Here is a 15,964-nt window from a genome sequence, read left to right as displayed (position 1 = left end):
AAATTTGATTGTCCATGGATGGGGAAAAAAGAAAAACCATGCACTGTTTTTGGGTCAATGACCAGTGTAGGGAAGGTTACTTTGGAAATGTAATAGGTTACAGATTACAAAACACCTTATTTTAAAAGTAGTGTAACTCTTTCAGTTACTTTTTATTAATGTAACTAATTACATGTGAGTACTTTTTGATTACTTTTCAAAATTTCTAATGAATGTTTTCAACTGTTAATCATTTTGAAACTTTAAAAGCAGGCAGGGTTAACCTTACAGTAGTATTCAACACTGATTACTGTCAGACTTTCACAAAACTTTGTCACTTGAATTAAGGTTATAATAATTTAATTCTACGGCACAGATACCATGAAATCAGCCTTTACCATTTCTTTTTACTTTGAGGTTAAATACATTTTGAAACCATAAGATATAGTTTTATGATATGGGTGGGGGTGGGGGGGCAGGTAATCTAAAAAAAAAAAAAAGCATAAAGCATAATACATAAACAATAAAAACAGAATCATATATGAAATTAAACAAAGAAACACATAAGTACATTATAATATCTTCAAAAATAAAACAAATAAAATTAAAATAATGTAACACCTTTGTAATTGTTAACATTTTCATAAGTAACAGTAATGTAATTACATTATTTTGTCTCAGTAACTGTAACAGTTTACATTTATATATATTTTTTAAAATAAAATAATAAAAAAACATTAAAGAAAAAAAACCAAAAAAAACACAAAAAACAAATAATCCACACACTATCAGAACTTGCACACATATCAAACAAAAAAACATATTCAATAAAATTTTTAAAATATTATATCCCCTAACCATCAATTAAAAAAATAACATTTCCTAACCATCAGTTAAAAACATAACATTTTCCTCACAGCGTTAATATATGTTATAGTGTACACATCTTTTTAAACCTTTTTTTTTTCATGTAAAAAGGCTCTTTGCAAATATATCATGCTCATAAATAACACCCTTTTACATCATACCTTCACAAACTTAAACAACCTTAACAAAAATTTAAAAAAAACGCAAAATTATCAAATACTTTAATACACTCAATTCTTTCAGAAATTAAATACATGCTCATAAAAGAAAAGGTGTCAAGTATCATTGTAAGAGAGTAATTTTCAATAAATTAACAGGTAGGAAAAACAAGCATCCCATGATTGATGCAAATTGACAATTAAATACTCCGAAAAATGTTATGATACAGTATCATCTTCTGTGTTTAGTGGTATGATGAGGCTAGTGTAGGGCTGAACAGGAGGTTACCTCCTCTAACAAGACATGTCTCAGGGTTTATCAGCATGTGATAGACAGGCTGTTTTTTTTTGTTGCCATAATCAGTTTGTCTGGACCTTCCCAGAAATTGTCAGAGAAGAAAGAGGTCTGTTTCATGTAGATGAAAGTAACATCCCCGATTTTACATGCTGCCCCAATTGGTTTCACTAAATCAATCTAAAGACTGGTGCATGAAGAGAATCATTTGATGCCCCTTGTGGCTCTCCTTTACTGTGACTTTTGCCCCTTGCGTGTGTACTTGCTCATTTTAAAAAAGGCTCATGAAGAGTTATGAAAAAATGAGTGCATAAAAGGATGCATGATATTCTAGGGTCCCAGTTTATTCATTTAACCCTAAAGTTCCTGTTAGTAACTTCTGAAAGACATATGCGACCTCAGCTTTACCACAAGTCCCTTTTTTTAAATGCCAAGACTGCAACCTTGATGTTTAATCTATTCATTTCACCTTAAGTCGTTTTTTATTTTATTTTTATGGTTAGCATGTAGAGCTCTAAAGCCACATAACATTATGGCAGTAATGACAAAATATAAAAAGTGATTGTTAAACTATACCAACATTTCTAGAAACCCTAAACATTGATTTTATCCCCATTCATAATTCGTCGGAGCAAGTTGGTATGCATTAAACAGGGCATCAACAATGAATCAAATCAAATTACTCTGCAAAATTTGTCTCAATTTGTTGTCTTTCACTGTCCAGTGGCATGGAGGTTACAGCAAAACACTGAAACACAAATGTTAGTTCAAATGATAATCAAATTGAAGAACCAAATGATATATACTATTTATTTATTAATATCTCAAACTTTATTTTGTAAATGTTACTTTTTTAAATAACTTTTAAAAATGACTTTGAGAATTTTTAAATAAATATTTTACAGTCTTGGATAACCTTAAAAAGTTAATTTTGAGATTTCAGTTAATACTGTAAAATAAATAAAAGTACGTTTTTGGCCAAGATGTTTTGTCTCCTAAATACAGGCAAGACTATTTTAGCTAATCTTAAAAAAAATAATTTTGAGATTTGACTTTGAGTTTATCACATGGGCCAGGATGTGGTCTGAAAAATACAATCTGTTTTTACTTTTTAATCACATCACATTTTGTCACATCATAAAGGCAGAAATCACCAGATGCAATGTGAAAACAGCAATCAGACAGGAATCATGTTTTAAAACGTACTTTTGCAAACAGCCAACTAAACACACAGTCTTGTGTTTGCGAAGGCGTTGTAAACATAACTAATTTAGTACGGTGGTGTATTTTTTTGCGCTTCTCAGAGTGTTATCAGGTCATCCCAGCATCTCTAAGTTGTTTTTTCATAGATGATTATGACTGGAACAGACAGCCTTGGAATCCAGAAGAGCATGAGACCTTCATGCGGGGCTGAGCCACCTCCGGGATCAATGTCTGCATTTTGTTGATCAAGAACTGCAGATCCACCATGCAAGATGCATTTTGTTTGCTAAATAATTATCTGAAGTCTCTATTCATTTTCAGATTTTTCACACACAAACAGAATGCATGATAATGACGTTGTATGGTTGAATAACATCGTCAGTCTTTATTTGGCACAATAGGTGATTAACAGAGTGAGATGGCTTCTGGTGTTTCTCTATTTAATGCATGCATTGACTTTGCTCTATTTGAATGTTTCAATGTCAGTTTCCCACTAAATAGAGTGCTGTGTAGAAATATTTTGGTAGCACTTTAGTTTGGGGACAAATTCTTACTATTAACTAGTTGCTTATTAGCATTAACATAATTCTAGCATATTGGCTGTTTAATGTTAATGGCATATGAATGGCTTATTCTGCATGACCATATTTTAGATCCATTAATCCTTTCCTGTACTTAAAGTTTAGGTAAAAGTTGTAGTTAATGCTTAGTTATTAGAGCGAATTGGTCTCCAAACTAAAGTGTGACCAATATTTTAGAGGATTAAAAAGTTAAAATAATAGATGTACTGACAATTAAATAAATATTGTCCACATATTTTCCATTTAAGTGTAGCTTTAATATATTAGTCATTTTAAAATGTATACTACACATGGCCTTAAAGTTGTATGTGCCTAGTTCACCCAAAAATGTAGCCATCCTCTTATCATTCTAACCTGAGAAATGTCTGTCCCTATAATGGAAGTAACCAAAATATCATCTTTTGTGTTCCACCGAGGTTACGGTTGAGTAATGATGAGAGAATTGTCATTTTTGGGTGAGCTAACTCTTTAATTCTAAACAGAGTTTGTATTTGTCCTGGAGTTTGCATGGTGAAATCACTATAATTCAGTTAAACTGACACTGATTAAACTGTTTTAAGTCTGATTAAGGGAGAACAGAGAGTGTCATAACTCTCAGAGTGAGCTTTAATAACATCATCTTTGACCAGTTAGAAATTAGCTGAAACAAACTTGTTTCTACACCAAATTTCACACAGAAATTGCTAGTAAATTTCACGAACAATTACAAAGAATCAGCAAGCAACATTTTTACAGTGATAGTAATGCAGAGATGAAGATTACCATTTGTAACAGACATATATGGGTTGGAAAAAAATGTGTTGCAAAACTTCTTGGGGGGAAAAATTACTTTGAAAATGTAAACAAAGCAATAAAGAATAATCAAACTCAAATCTTTAACCTTCCACTAGGGGGCAGTCTGATTAGTCCCACTGCTAATCAGTCGACTCGACCGCTAGAGCAGCGCTGGCTCGAGTATCAGTCACGATTATTGACAGTGTAAGATGATTTACGGTTAGCCGTGTCAGGAATCCGTGAGTGAAATTAGACAAACCTGGGAGGGGGCGCGTGCCCGAAAAGGTTGAAAACCCTTGGTCTACCCTATAGCATGAGAACTGAAAATGTAAAACAATGTTTTGCCGCCATCTACTGGATAAAGGAAAAAATCTAATATGCACAGTGGCCTTGACGTGGCTATTAATTATCATTACTGAATATAGTAATTATATATAATTATGGCTTTAGTAACAATTAAATACATATTATAAAAAAATACATATTAACCTCAACTACATGAATATATGTTGTGATAGTACATAAAGTGGGCATGCAACATTGAAAAAAAGATAATGAGGAAGAGCAAGATTTCACTCAAATATTTCTTCGGGTAGGTTTATAAATAAATAAATAAATATATTCTCCATTTCATACAGCTACAAGAAATCATACTGTGTAGGCCTAAGACCACTGCTACAGAAAACACACATCTGTGCACGTGTGATTCAAGTTAAGTTATACACAAAAACTTTCCCGTGTGACAACTAGCCCCGGTTGTTCCTACCTTATGTGTCTGTCTGTGGTGTACATTCAGGGTGATGTTTTCCAAAAGCGCTGCAAGCAGATCGTAGATGCAGCATAATATAAACACTATAATATAAAATACTTACTATTACTTTATACTTAATATTAAATGCGTAAAATACAATAAAAAAAACAATAAAAAAATAATTAACACAGAACACATAATTAACAGAACACTAATTTGCAAAAAAATAAAAAAGCAAAAAAATAAAAAATTATAAATTGTGGTAGAAATAAAGCTACACGTTTTGTTCACAGGACAGAAGGACGAAGGAAACCAGATTTTTCTTCACATATCATGTTAGAACAAGAGATGGCGCTCCTGTCTCAATAAACTCCCAGAATTCAAAACACTGTATTACTAATTATAAGCTGTAGATGGTGCAACGTGCTTTAAAATGGTATAACGTTTAGCTGTCATATTCAGAAATTTTAGTTAACTTTAACGTAGACTTTTACAACTAATTAACAGTAAAATTCATGTACATATAGACTTTTTACTTCCTTTGTTAGTTATGTGGTCACACACATGATCCGACAGTTACATTAAGGGAAATAACACTTAGTTTGGAGTCCACAAAAGAAACCATAGACGCAATCGGTGACTCACTGCTTACTTTAGAAATATTAAACTTTCCTGTAACACTTCGCGCATTGATGTGGTCGTATTTTAAAGGATGTGACTCAGGCTTTAGTTTCAAAAGCTTAACAGTTTTCTCACTATCACAGCTTTGAGCAAACATCTCAGAGATAAAGACACAGCATTCACAATAAAGCTGATTTCACCTCTCTGCATATCCTCATACTGATAAGCCAGACTTGACTTGAACAGACTGGCTTGAACAGAAAAAAAAAAAAGTGAATCATCCACTGATCACACACACACACACACACACACACACACACACATATAGAGAGAGAGAGCGAGAGAGAGAGATTCACACATTATAATCTGTTACAGTTTAATGTTTTAAGATGTTATAATATTCAGTTCCATTACTGTGATGTTCATTTAATTATTATTATTATTGTTATATTATTATTGTATATGTATACTAAGCTTTGGCAATATTGTATCATTTACATTCATGCCAATAAAGCAATTTGAATTGAATTGAATTGAATTGAGAGAGAGAGAGAGAGAGAGAGAGAGAGAGAGAGAGAGAGAGAGAGAGAGAGAGAGAGAGAGAGAGAGAGAGAGAGAGAGAGAGAGAGAGAGAGATCTTGGTTTGTCCTCTGATAGCGTATGACAAGGTTTGCCATGAACAGTTCATTTAAAACCCCAGCATGTAATAAATTCAACACACTGCAATTAAAATGATTCAAGAAATCTGTGTAAAAATAAGTTACTTTATTTAAATAGTCTGGTGTGGAAAAACTACACCAAATACTGTACATTTTAGAAGTGCATGTTTCCTCAGCAGATGAAACAAAGTCAGTTAACATTAGCCTTCACACAGAAAAAATCCAAGTCATTTTGTTGGATGGACAAAACATAAGTAGCTGAAAACGTAAACAGTTACCGGTCTGATAATGTCAAGATTATAAAAAGACTAATCACAATAAAAACAACAACAACATGTGTGCTCAATGTTTGGTAAGAAAAACATGAAATACAAGGCCAGGACAAGTTATGGGCATTAACTTCATGGTAAACGGTAAAAAAAAAACAAAAAAAAAAACAACTAGCCATTTACACCAAGTGTCCTGCATTTGGACACCAAACAGCAAGGCAGTGGCATTTCTGCCCTTGTAACAGACGTGACCAAAGAAAAAAGGCTTAAAACACAAATTAATCCGTTTTCACTTAGCAAAATGCAATTATAAGTGTCATTCTTTAAAAATCAAATGATAAATGCATTTATGTCACATCTGAATGGCCAAAAAAGAAAGCAAAATGCATTCCTCACACGAAAGCTAGAATACTAACCCATGTGCCCAGACTTTTCCATTTATGTCACTACATTAGAGTTTTTCTGGTCATCACGCTTCTCATAGGTGTAAATCACATGGACTAGTCCTCGACCAATAAAAGTTTGTCAGCTCTTAATTATCTGTAATTCAGGTGAGTGCTATTACTAATACTAGTCTTGTTATTTTTCAGCAATATATGAATTTATACTGTTGGTGTATCATGTCTTAATAGGAAAAATACATGCAACTTTACCATTCCATGTTACAGAGAGGGGGAAAAAATAAGACCAGCTTATACTCTGGTAACACAGTGTTAACAGTGTAACAGTTAATCCTATTCCTTCATTAAAGGATACTGCACACTCTAATTTAACAATACAGCAAGGAAATAGTACAACAAAGAACATGGACATCAATAAATAGGGTGGCACGATTTGAGGGAAGCAACCCAATTGTAATTTAAAATGCAATTTAAAAAAAAAGCTCCAGGTTTGCTGTGCTAATCAATATGACTATAATAATAACAATAAAAGCAAAACAAGAAACTGATTTGTTTTGTAATAGCTCACTGTAAAGTATAATGTATTTATTACTAATAGTCTTATTGTACAGAAGAACTGTTAAATTACAATACTAACTTTTATGGCTTAATTTAATGTCTTCTTTTCAACTGTTAAACCATCTACCATAGATTTTATTTTAGCAGAAAACCACAGGGAGACTGTAAAATCCCAACTTCGGTTTCATTTTGATTAATCATTCATCCTTTCCAACAAAGGACACTTTCAGAGCAGTTCTGCAGTTTCCAGCAGTGGTAAACCAAATCTTTTTGTTTTTCTTTGTGTGTAGTCCAAATACATACTTGTCCAATACTTAAACAGACCAGTAATTCGTAACACTGAAGAATCAGTTCAGTCAAACATCATATCAGTTTATGTCCAGCCTTCCTTATTTCCACTTTAAACAAGCAAACAACTAACCACTCAGTCACTAATAATCACTATGAGTCTGATTCTTTGAAAAACCTCTCAAACTTGTCCAAGTACCCGGGCCGATGAGGGAGGAGGAAGTAATGGGTACTGCTGACTTTCTTCCCATCTTCCATGATGGGCAGTATACAGGGGCTCCTGGGATCTGGCAAGCCCTCGCAGCTCTGCTTGTGTTGAGCCTTACTGACGTACTCCGGATAGGGAGCAAAGCTCTGAGTAGGAGGCATTACCCCATTGACATAAATCGGGAGACTTTTTGGACTAATGGCACGTGGTATGGCCTGAGAAATGGGCTCTCTTGGCGGCACTTTAGGGGGTTTGTCTGCATCAAAGTCATCGGTTGATGGCCGCCTGCTGTCCGTGCTTTCACTGAAACGAGGACGGATTGGGACGCGAGGCGGGACTTCGGGTTTCTCCTGCGGGTGGCTGTGAGGAGAATGGTGAAGGCTGGTCGATCTGTAGTTGGCGGCTTTGAAAGATCCGGCAGGGCCAGAATGGGAGCGATGCAGCCGGCGCTGGGGTCTGTCTTGGTTCTGTGTAACCGTGTGCTCCCATTGAGGTCCTGCGTGATACGCTAAATTTATCTGACCGTTTACCCGAAAACTGCGCCTCCCTGGCAAACCGTACTGGAAGGATGGGGTTTTAGGCACCAGACATTGGCTCTCAGAGGTGCTGGAGAAAAACTCCACCTCATCGTCTTCTGCTTCATCAGAAGAGAGGTCGCCTATGTCCGGGAGGGGTGGGAGGGGCTTAGTTGTTCTCCTGGGCGAACAAGGGGGTATGTGTTCATAAACAGACAGTTTCTGTAAGGACGGAACCACCTGGTCTCCTGCAGGTGGGTGGCACGGAGAGGAAAACAGCAGCTGTGTAGGATTGGGGATCTTGGGAGTTAGACATGGAGAACAGGAGCCAGACATCTTTCCTATGAAGTAAAACACAGAGGGGAAAAAAAATGAGGATTTAAGCACAAACCCTTGAAAATGGCACCTCATTTAAGGTATTTTCAATGGCTCCATCTCATAAAATGGTGTCAGCCTCAACATAGTGAGTTTATCAAAGGATTCACTTATCAGCAGAGCAAATTACAATTGTACACTTCCTATAACCTTCTGCGCTTCCTGAGAAACATCCGCAGTAGGCTTCGAGAACAGAGGGTGACCAGATTGTGATATAGTTGATAAAATTCAATATCAGGCACTCACTTACTTTCAAAGCCCACGTTTGCAGAGTTTTGCTGATACATTCTCAAGCTGTGGTCCATGGACTCCGAACCAAATCCAAAAAACAGCCTACAACAGACAAAAAAAGGAAGGTGTCAATTCTGGTGACTGAGGAAGTAGATCAATCAAGATTTAACACAGCCAGTTGAGCTGAGGACTGCAGCTCACACTCACTTATCCATGGTGTCGTGGTCATGGTGTTGATCCCAGCACGGTTGGGCTGAGGCCATAATGTAAAAGAGAGTGGAGGCTAGTTCAGGCCTGTGGGGGTCTCCACCTTCATTTAACCTGCAGAACTCATAATCCAGCCATGGGTAACCAAGTCAGGCCTTCTATGCTCCACTTTTCCAACAGCAATGGGAAAAACTGTACAAAGAAAGAAAAAGTTGTTTGAATGTACAGTAGGTGAGAAGAGAAAGTTATCTTGTCAAAAAAAAATTCATTTTTGTAATAAAGACGAGAAAATCTTTAAAAGGTTATCTTTATTCAAAGTAAAAAAAAATAAAAACTAAATGTTTTATTGTCCCCATTTTAAAAAGGGACAACTTTTTTTTTTAAAGAAATTAATACTTTTAATCAGCAAGGACACACTAAATCAGGGATCCTTAAATCTGGCCCACGAAATCCACTTTTCCTCAATCAACATATATGATGCCACAAAAGACTTCTATTTCAAATAAATAACACTTGAAACAATATAAACACAATAAAGATAAACTCGTGTGCATGTACGGTCTGTACTGTAATTTGCATGGCTTGCGTTATTTTTCCATTTTTTCTGCTTGAGCTTGAATGCTTCTGTTTTTTATATTTTTGTTTACACACATTTTCAACCAAATAAAACCTTGAGATATAATGTAACTTTGTTGTAGAACATTGTTGTGTATAATGTCCAATTTTAAGCTTGTTCAGAAATCGTGACAAAAACTTGATTATTAAAAATAATGTATTTCTTATTAAACCTCATTTAAATGAATATTCGAATGTTCGTTTTTTTTATGAGCCTAAATATTTGAATACAATATTTTTTTCAAATGCCCATCCCTAACAAAAATATTAAGCTTAAAAAAAAAAAAAAATCCACACTAATATCTAAAAAATAAAAGTTTTTTGAGCAACAAATCAAAGAATGATTTCTGAAAGATCATGTGAGACTAAATACTAGAGTAATGGCTGCTGAAAATTCAGCTTTACCATCAAAGGAATAAATTTAATTTTAAAATATATTAACATAGCAAATGGGTTTTCATAATCCTATTTCATAAAGCAATGAACGCCCTAATTAAAATCTAAATTACCTATTTAAACAGGACAAAAACATTACACTACAATGTTCTTTGAAGAAATGGGTTGTCTTGCAAAAGCCACATGTGACTTAAGATTATTTTTTTTAATGCAGTTTTTCTATTGTTATGTATGGGCAGGCAGATATAACAAACAGCTCAGCTATGAAGCTGCGGTGATGCAACATCAGTTCTTTAAGACATTACACCAAAACACAATAATGCATCTGTGCTAGAAAACAAAACCATTCAGTGAGAAATGTGCTGGAATGCCTGGGTGCAAGTCAGAATGTAATCAATGAAATATCCATGCAGGCTCCATTATGCAACTTATCACATGCTCGGCCTCTGCTTTGCCTCAGTCAGAACCGTGAAAGGCAGAAACTAACAATCGTCAATTCTCCCAGCAAAGACCTCCATGCAGATGTGACACTAAAGCATAAATGGTTCTTTGTGTGTTTGCGTTGGGAAGAGTGCCTGTGCATTTTCAACATCAGTCAGTTCTTATCCGTGAGGTTAAAGCCCTGCCATAAAGGCATGAAAGAGGTGTGAGGACGTCACCACCGGGGCCTGGGACAGCAGCCAAAGAGGAGGTACTGATCCACTACTCAGAGGAACAGCATCTACTATGCCAAATAGTACAGTGGGGCAAATTATGTATTACAACCTAACACCACATAAGAGCACAAAATTAAGCTTTCACTATCTACACAGAACTTAGGAAATAAATTCACTTTTTACAGTAGTTTATGTTTTTAATCCTGGCCAAACAAAGTGTGGTTAAAATAAATATAAATATAAATACACGCACACACACACACAAGCATATGAAACCTTGCAAGCAATGTGGCACTAAAATTTTAGACACTGTCATAGCATACAAACATTCATAATTAGTTGCATGTCTAAACACAGTGAATAAAAGACTACCAAATATAAAAAAAGGTACCATAGCTATCTTGTGTGTGTGTGTGTGTGTGTATTATATTGTGTGTGTGTGTGTGTGTGTATTATATTAAATAAGATATTAACCTAGATTAGATTAGATTATATACCTGCTATCATATTATTCAGATAGGAATATCCGTGATAGCAGTGCATTCATATTTTATTGTATTACAATATAATATAATATAAATACACTGCACATTATTATTAATATTCAGATAGGAATCGCTGTGATTGCAGTGCATTTACATTATATTATATTCCATTACATTACATTATACCATCATTATATTATACATTTTACAAGAAAGTTAGCTTTATTTGTTTCAAGTTGGCTATTTTTTAATATTTACTTTATGAAGTATTTCCCTTAGCTGAAAAAATATTAATTATAAGTTATATAAGTACTACATGCTGTTGTATGTACCTATACATATTTTTTCACTTGGTTATTTTAATACGTCACTGTACCTCACCTTAATTAATTATTTCTCCTAATGATATAATTACATAATAATATATGCAATAATATTAACGCCCATTAGACACTCCCACTTAACACCAGAGATTTCAATCCCCTCTAAATCAATTTGCCTACGTGACAGACTGTAAACAAGAAAGATGAACACCTAAACAAAACACAAACACACAGTGGGCACTTTGATTAGATGCATAGCTAGTTATGAATGTTGGTATGCAATGATAATTGATACTTTTATCTGTGCATTGCTGGCGATATTCCATAGGCAAGTGAATAAAAAAATAAATAAATGGGTAACAGAAAAGCATAATCAGCTGGAGGCACGAGGATGAATCCATAGCAGAGGACGTGCAAGAGTTCATAAAGCTGTGGTCAATGATAAACTAGGTTAGGGGTTCCCAAACTTTTAAGGCCCGCGACCCCCATGATAAATGCGCTGCTGCCCCGCGACCCCCCCCCCCCTCCCCCCCACACACACACACACCTCAACAACCCCTTTTTTTGGAGCCTCCACACGCCTTTAACTTTAGCAAACAGCGGGATACGTTGTGTTGCTGCGCGTGATGTACGTACGTAACTTGATTGTGATTGACGCTGACGTAATCTCGTAATGTCTGGGACAAAATTACAATTTGAATTAAAATAATACTATATATATATATATATATATGTATATATATATATATATATATATATATTATATTTTTTTATTTGAATCAGACTTTTCTGCAAACACTATTTAACAAGTATTGAATTAACCCTTTCACACGTAAGTTTAAAATATTCTGGCTGACCTCCCAGGGCGAGTTTTTTCAAGGCGATCGTTATTTAGATGTGTCACTTTATGGTTTCCATGGTGACGCGTCATTGGCTTGTCACGTGACACACCGCAGAAACAACAGAGCTGAATGAATGATGATCTGCTTTTATGTCATTTTTCCTTTTTTATTCAAAATATTCACAAATTTGTTAGATATGGCATGAAATAGCTGATATTCTGATTTTCAAATATATGCAAGTGGAAGTGTGTTTGTTGTTTAAACACCTTTATAACGATCACGCTAGTTGAGCTGTATGCGCGACGGCATCTTAGTTTGTGCCGCAGACGCAGTTCAGAGAATCGGATCTGTTGGATTTACAACACGTGAAATTCATCCACTTCTCCCGAAATACATAAAAGTAAGTGGATGGTGAACTGGGAGAATAATAGAGTAAACTTTAAAGTTACTTACACAATGTGTATATCTGATATGAATAAAACGTGTCTAATTATAATGGAAAGGATTATTATTGCCTCTTCCTTTGACATCAGTGTGTATTTTACAAACTCTAAATGTATTGTTTTTTTAGTACTTATATGTCTGAAACCTAAAAATAAACATTATGTGGTTGAAAACACTGAAAAGTTCTGATGACAGCTCTGAGTCTGAGCGCGCCTGTCTCTGGCTCAGCGCCAGCCAACGCGCGAGAGCACATTTGAATTTCACGTCATGCACTGACCGGTGTGATCGTACACTCCAGGGACCAGCCTAGACTGATCATACCGGTGTGATCGTACGTGCGAAAGGGTTAAATAATTGCAACAAAAATATATAGGGCCTATATATTTTTTTCCACTTTTTTTTTTATAGAAATCATCTCGCGACCCCTGCGCCGAGCCACCGCAGCTTGTAAAATGCGAAATTGCAGAGGAAATATAAAGATCATCCCTAGAGTGACGTAGCCAGGGCAGCTTGTAAAATGCGAAATTGCAGAGGAAATATAAAGATCATTCTGATATGTGGACAGGTCTTCTACATTTATTTCAGCACACACCCACTGACAAACCCTTTCTGACTCAGGTGCGACTCATCTCGTACTATATTCCAGTCCAAAGAACAGCCACAATAGGAGTTGCACATAAACTGTGAATTGCACTGAACATTTTGACATATTCCTCTGTATGATGAATGTAAAAACAAAAGCAACTTTAAAATATTTAAAGCTACTTACAGGATAAATGTTTCGCAGGGTTGTGTTTATAGGTGCTCTCTTATATCCAGTACAACTTAGACGAGTGCTGTGAGTAATCCCGGAGTATCTTCATAAAACGTTCACAAAAATAAATTAAACAAAACACACGTGTAGTAATATATTCTGCCGCTCAACTTGCCGCTTTCATCGCGGAAAACAGGGAGCTAGAAACTATTTATAAGGACTGTCTACGTCATCCCGTAGGCGTCGCCCACTGTCTTAAAGGCGCCGTTTCGTGCGACCTTATATGGCTTGTGACAAACAGCACGTTTTGAGTTCATATGTATTGAATTATTTGACGTAAAACGCAGCAAATTCTCCCGTATTGACAAAATGATACAAATTTCAAATTCAAATTGCTGTGAAGTCCTTGAGATAAGCTAGCAATGAGGTAACATTCATATTATGTTGCATGTTTTGGAGGCTCAAATCCAGTGTTGCCATGTTCCTTTATTATAATCGACTTTGGGCTTTTTTTTTTTTTTTTTTTTTTTTTTTGTAGAGATATCACGATTAAACATATTAAACAATCTAAAACAATTCAAAACAAATATAGCAGACCACAAATATATACCACAAGGGTCAATCACCTCAGTTCTTGTGCGAGGTCTTTTAGTCCTTAGTGTCTGCTGCGATCTCAAAACTTTGGCCATTTAATAATACCTAGAATATAAAAATCGACTGAGGGCGGTAGATTCTTTTCCTATGTAGTGCCCAAACTCTGGAACAGACTTGCTGGCGTTGTTCGGTATTTAGACACACTCTGTCAGTTTGAATCTAGATTAAATACCCATCTCTGTAAACTGGCGTACACATTCTGTAACACATTATCACATAAATAACAACAAAAACAAATAAAAAATTACTAATCTCAAAAAATCAAAATAAATTGTATAAAGCACTACATAAATAAAGAAGACATGACTTATTTCATAAAGTCCAAATATGGGCAGAAGGGCTGCCTTTTTTGTGGGATTATAAATATAAATTCATAAACATTTTGTTGCAGAAAGATGCAGTTTGTCTAATTAATCAGTACAATTATATAAAGAAATTCATATGAAGTGCAAAAACTGAAATCACTTTTATGTAAGGCAAGTCGCTTATTGTGGGATTGTTCTGTCAGACCAAACATTTTTTTTCTAGAAAGATCTGGCAACACTGCTCAAATCCAGATTGCTGTTTCTTTAAATGTTCCACACGCTCAGGCTGCATTCGGGAGGTACATGTGGGCCTGTCTTGCTGTCATAGCATGTGGGTGTAGAAAGTGGGGGTGTGAGGGTGGAACTCTCTGTGGAGGCTGATCGTTTCCGCTGGATCTTTCTTCCATATGGAGATGTGTGGTCTTGAATCACTGCTCTAGAATGCAAACAACTCTGAGGCTGTTACAGAGAAGAGTTTTACTAACGTGTAATGAATCACGTCCACTCCGGTCACAGAAGACGGCTTCACGTAATCCATTAATAAGACAGAATAAAACCTTCAGACTCAGACACACATTTCATTCACTCTTAAGATTAAGTGAATAAATCACTCTGACAAATCACATGTGGGAAACAGAGTCACAATCAAATACAGCACGCTAACTTAACAGATGAATGTTTGAACTATAAATCATTGAGGAAAAACACCCGGCTCAGCAGCATGCATGTGCTGTTTGTGTCCCTGAAGCCTGTGATGATTGTTGAGAGAGGCTGGAAGCCACAGGGGGACTGAACTCCCATGGAGAGGGTCAGTTCATTTCCTGTCCCTTGTCCCACACAGCTGCTGATGCCATGCATCCCATGTGAACAGCGTCCTTAGATAACTATATCAAAGTTGACTCACAATACCACAGGGTATTTCAGAGTATTTCTGTGTAATAAGTTTACAGGTAATCTTTATTATATTGTATTATATTAATGCTAACACTGCACAGTGAATCATATGCAAAATGAGGCATTGTTCATCCCTGCCTTTTTGTGGCAGGAACTATTTAATAAACATGTAAAAACAGTAGGGAAGGTCACAAACACTTTAAGAAATCTTGTCTACTAAAAAAAAAAAAGGATCAAATTTCTAGTCATTCTGATGTGTCATTGTATGTTTCTTTTTCTATATTTAATTCTGTTTTTTATTATTAAGATTCTGAAATTGACCTTTCTTAACTGACTCAACTCAACATGATCATAAAAATGACACACAATCTCTGCATCATCTTAATTAACTGGAAATGATTATGGTTTTATTGATCAGGAAGGAATGAACTGAAAATATCTGGCTAAAATCAGTGATAAGTATAGAAACAACACATGCTTTTGAAAATACTATAACCTCTACAGTTAAAGCCTTTGTCATTGTAGATCTGTTCTAGTACAATTTTTTTTGTAATATATTTTGAGCAGCTTTTATTTATATATATTTTCATTTTCATTGAAGTTTTAGCAATTTTGGTATGTACTTTTGTCATTTTTATTACTTTTAATTAAATCAC

At 35.3% G+C, this 15,964-nt stretch overlaps 1 protein-coding gene across 1 annotated transcript; it reads right to left on the bottom strand.

Moving 5' to 3' along the window:
* Positions 1-5,979: 5,979 nt before the first annotated feature.
* Positions 5,980-13,663, bottom strand: LOC109110105 (ERBB receptor feedback inhibitor 1-like). The gene is made up of 4 exons (XM_019123146.2): positions 13,471-13,663; positions 8,941-9,132; positions 8,753-8,835; positions 5,980-8,468 (listed from the first exon to the last, which is right to left on the bottom strand). The coding sequence occupies exons 2-4, from the start codon at positions 8,994-8,996 to the stop codon at positions 7,558-7,560; spliced, it is 1,050 nt and encodes a 349-aa protein (XP_018978691.1). The 5' UTR covers positions 8,997-9,132; positions 13,471-13,663; the 3' UTR covers positions 5,980-7,557.
* Between the last annotated feature and the right edge of the window lie 2,301 nt (positions 13,664-15,964).

This window comes from Cyprinus carpio, chromosome B23 (assembly GCF_018340385.1).
Source record: "Cyprinus carpio isolate SPL01 chromosome B23, ASM1834038v1, whole genome shotgun sequence".
Lineage (NCBI taxonomy): Eukaryota > Metazoa > Chordata > Actinopteri > Cypriniformes > Cyprinidae > Cyprinus > Cyprinus carpio.
The sequence above is the reverse complement of the archived record's forward strand: the minus strand, read 5'-3'. Positions and strand labels throughout refer to the sequence as shown.

Bases quoted from the DNA above. Each gene is read 5' to 3' on its own strand.
- LOC109110105 (XM_019123146.2), bottom strand. From the start codon at position 8,996: ATGGCCTCAGCCCAACCGTGCTGGGATCAACACCATGACCACGACACC. The intron at 8,836-8,940 runs GTGAGTGTGAGC...TGTCTGTTGTAG, and splicing joins GACCACGACACCATGGATAA to GCTGTTTTTTGGATTTGGTT. The intron at 8,469-8,752 runs GTAAGTGAGTGC...TTTACTTCATAG, and splicing joins TGCAAACGTGGGCTTTGAAA to GAAAGATGTCTGGCTCCTGT.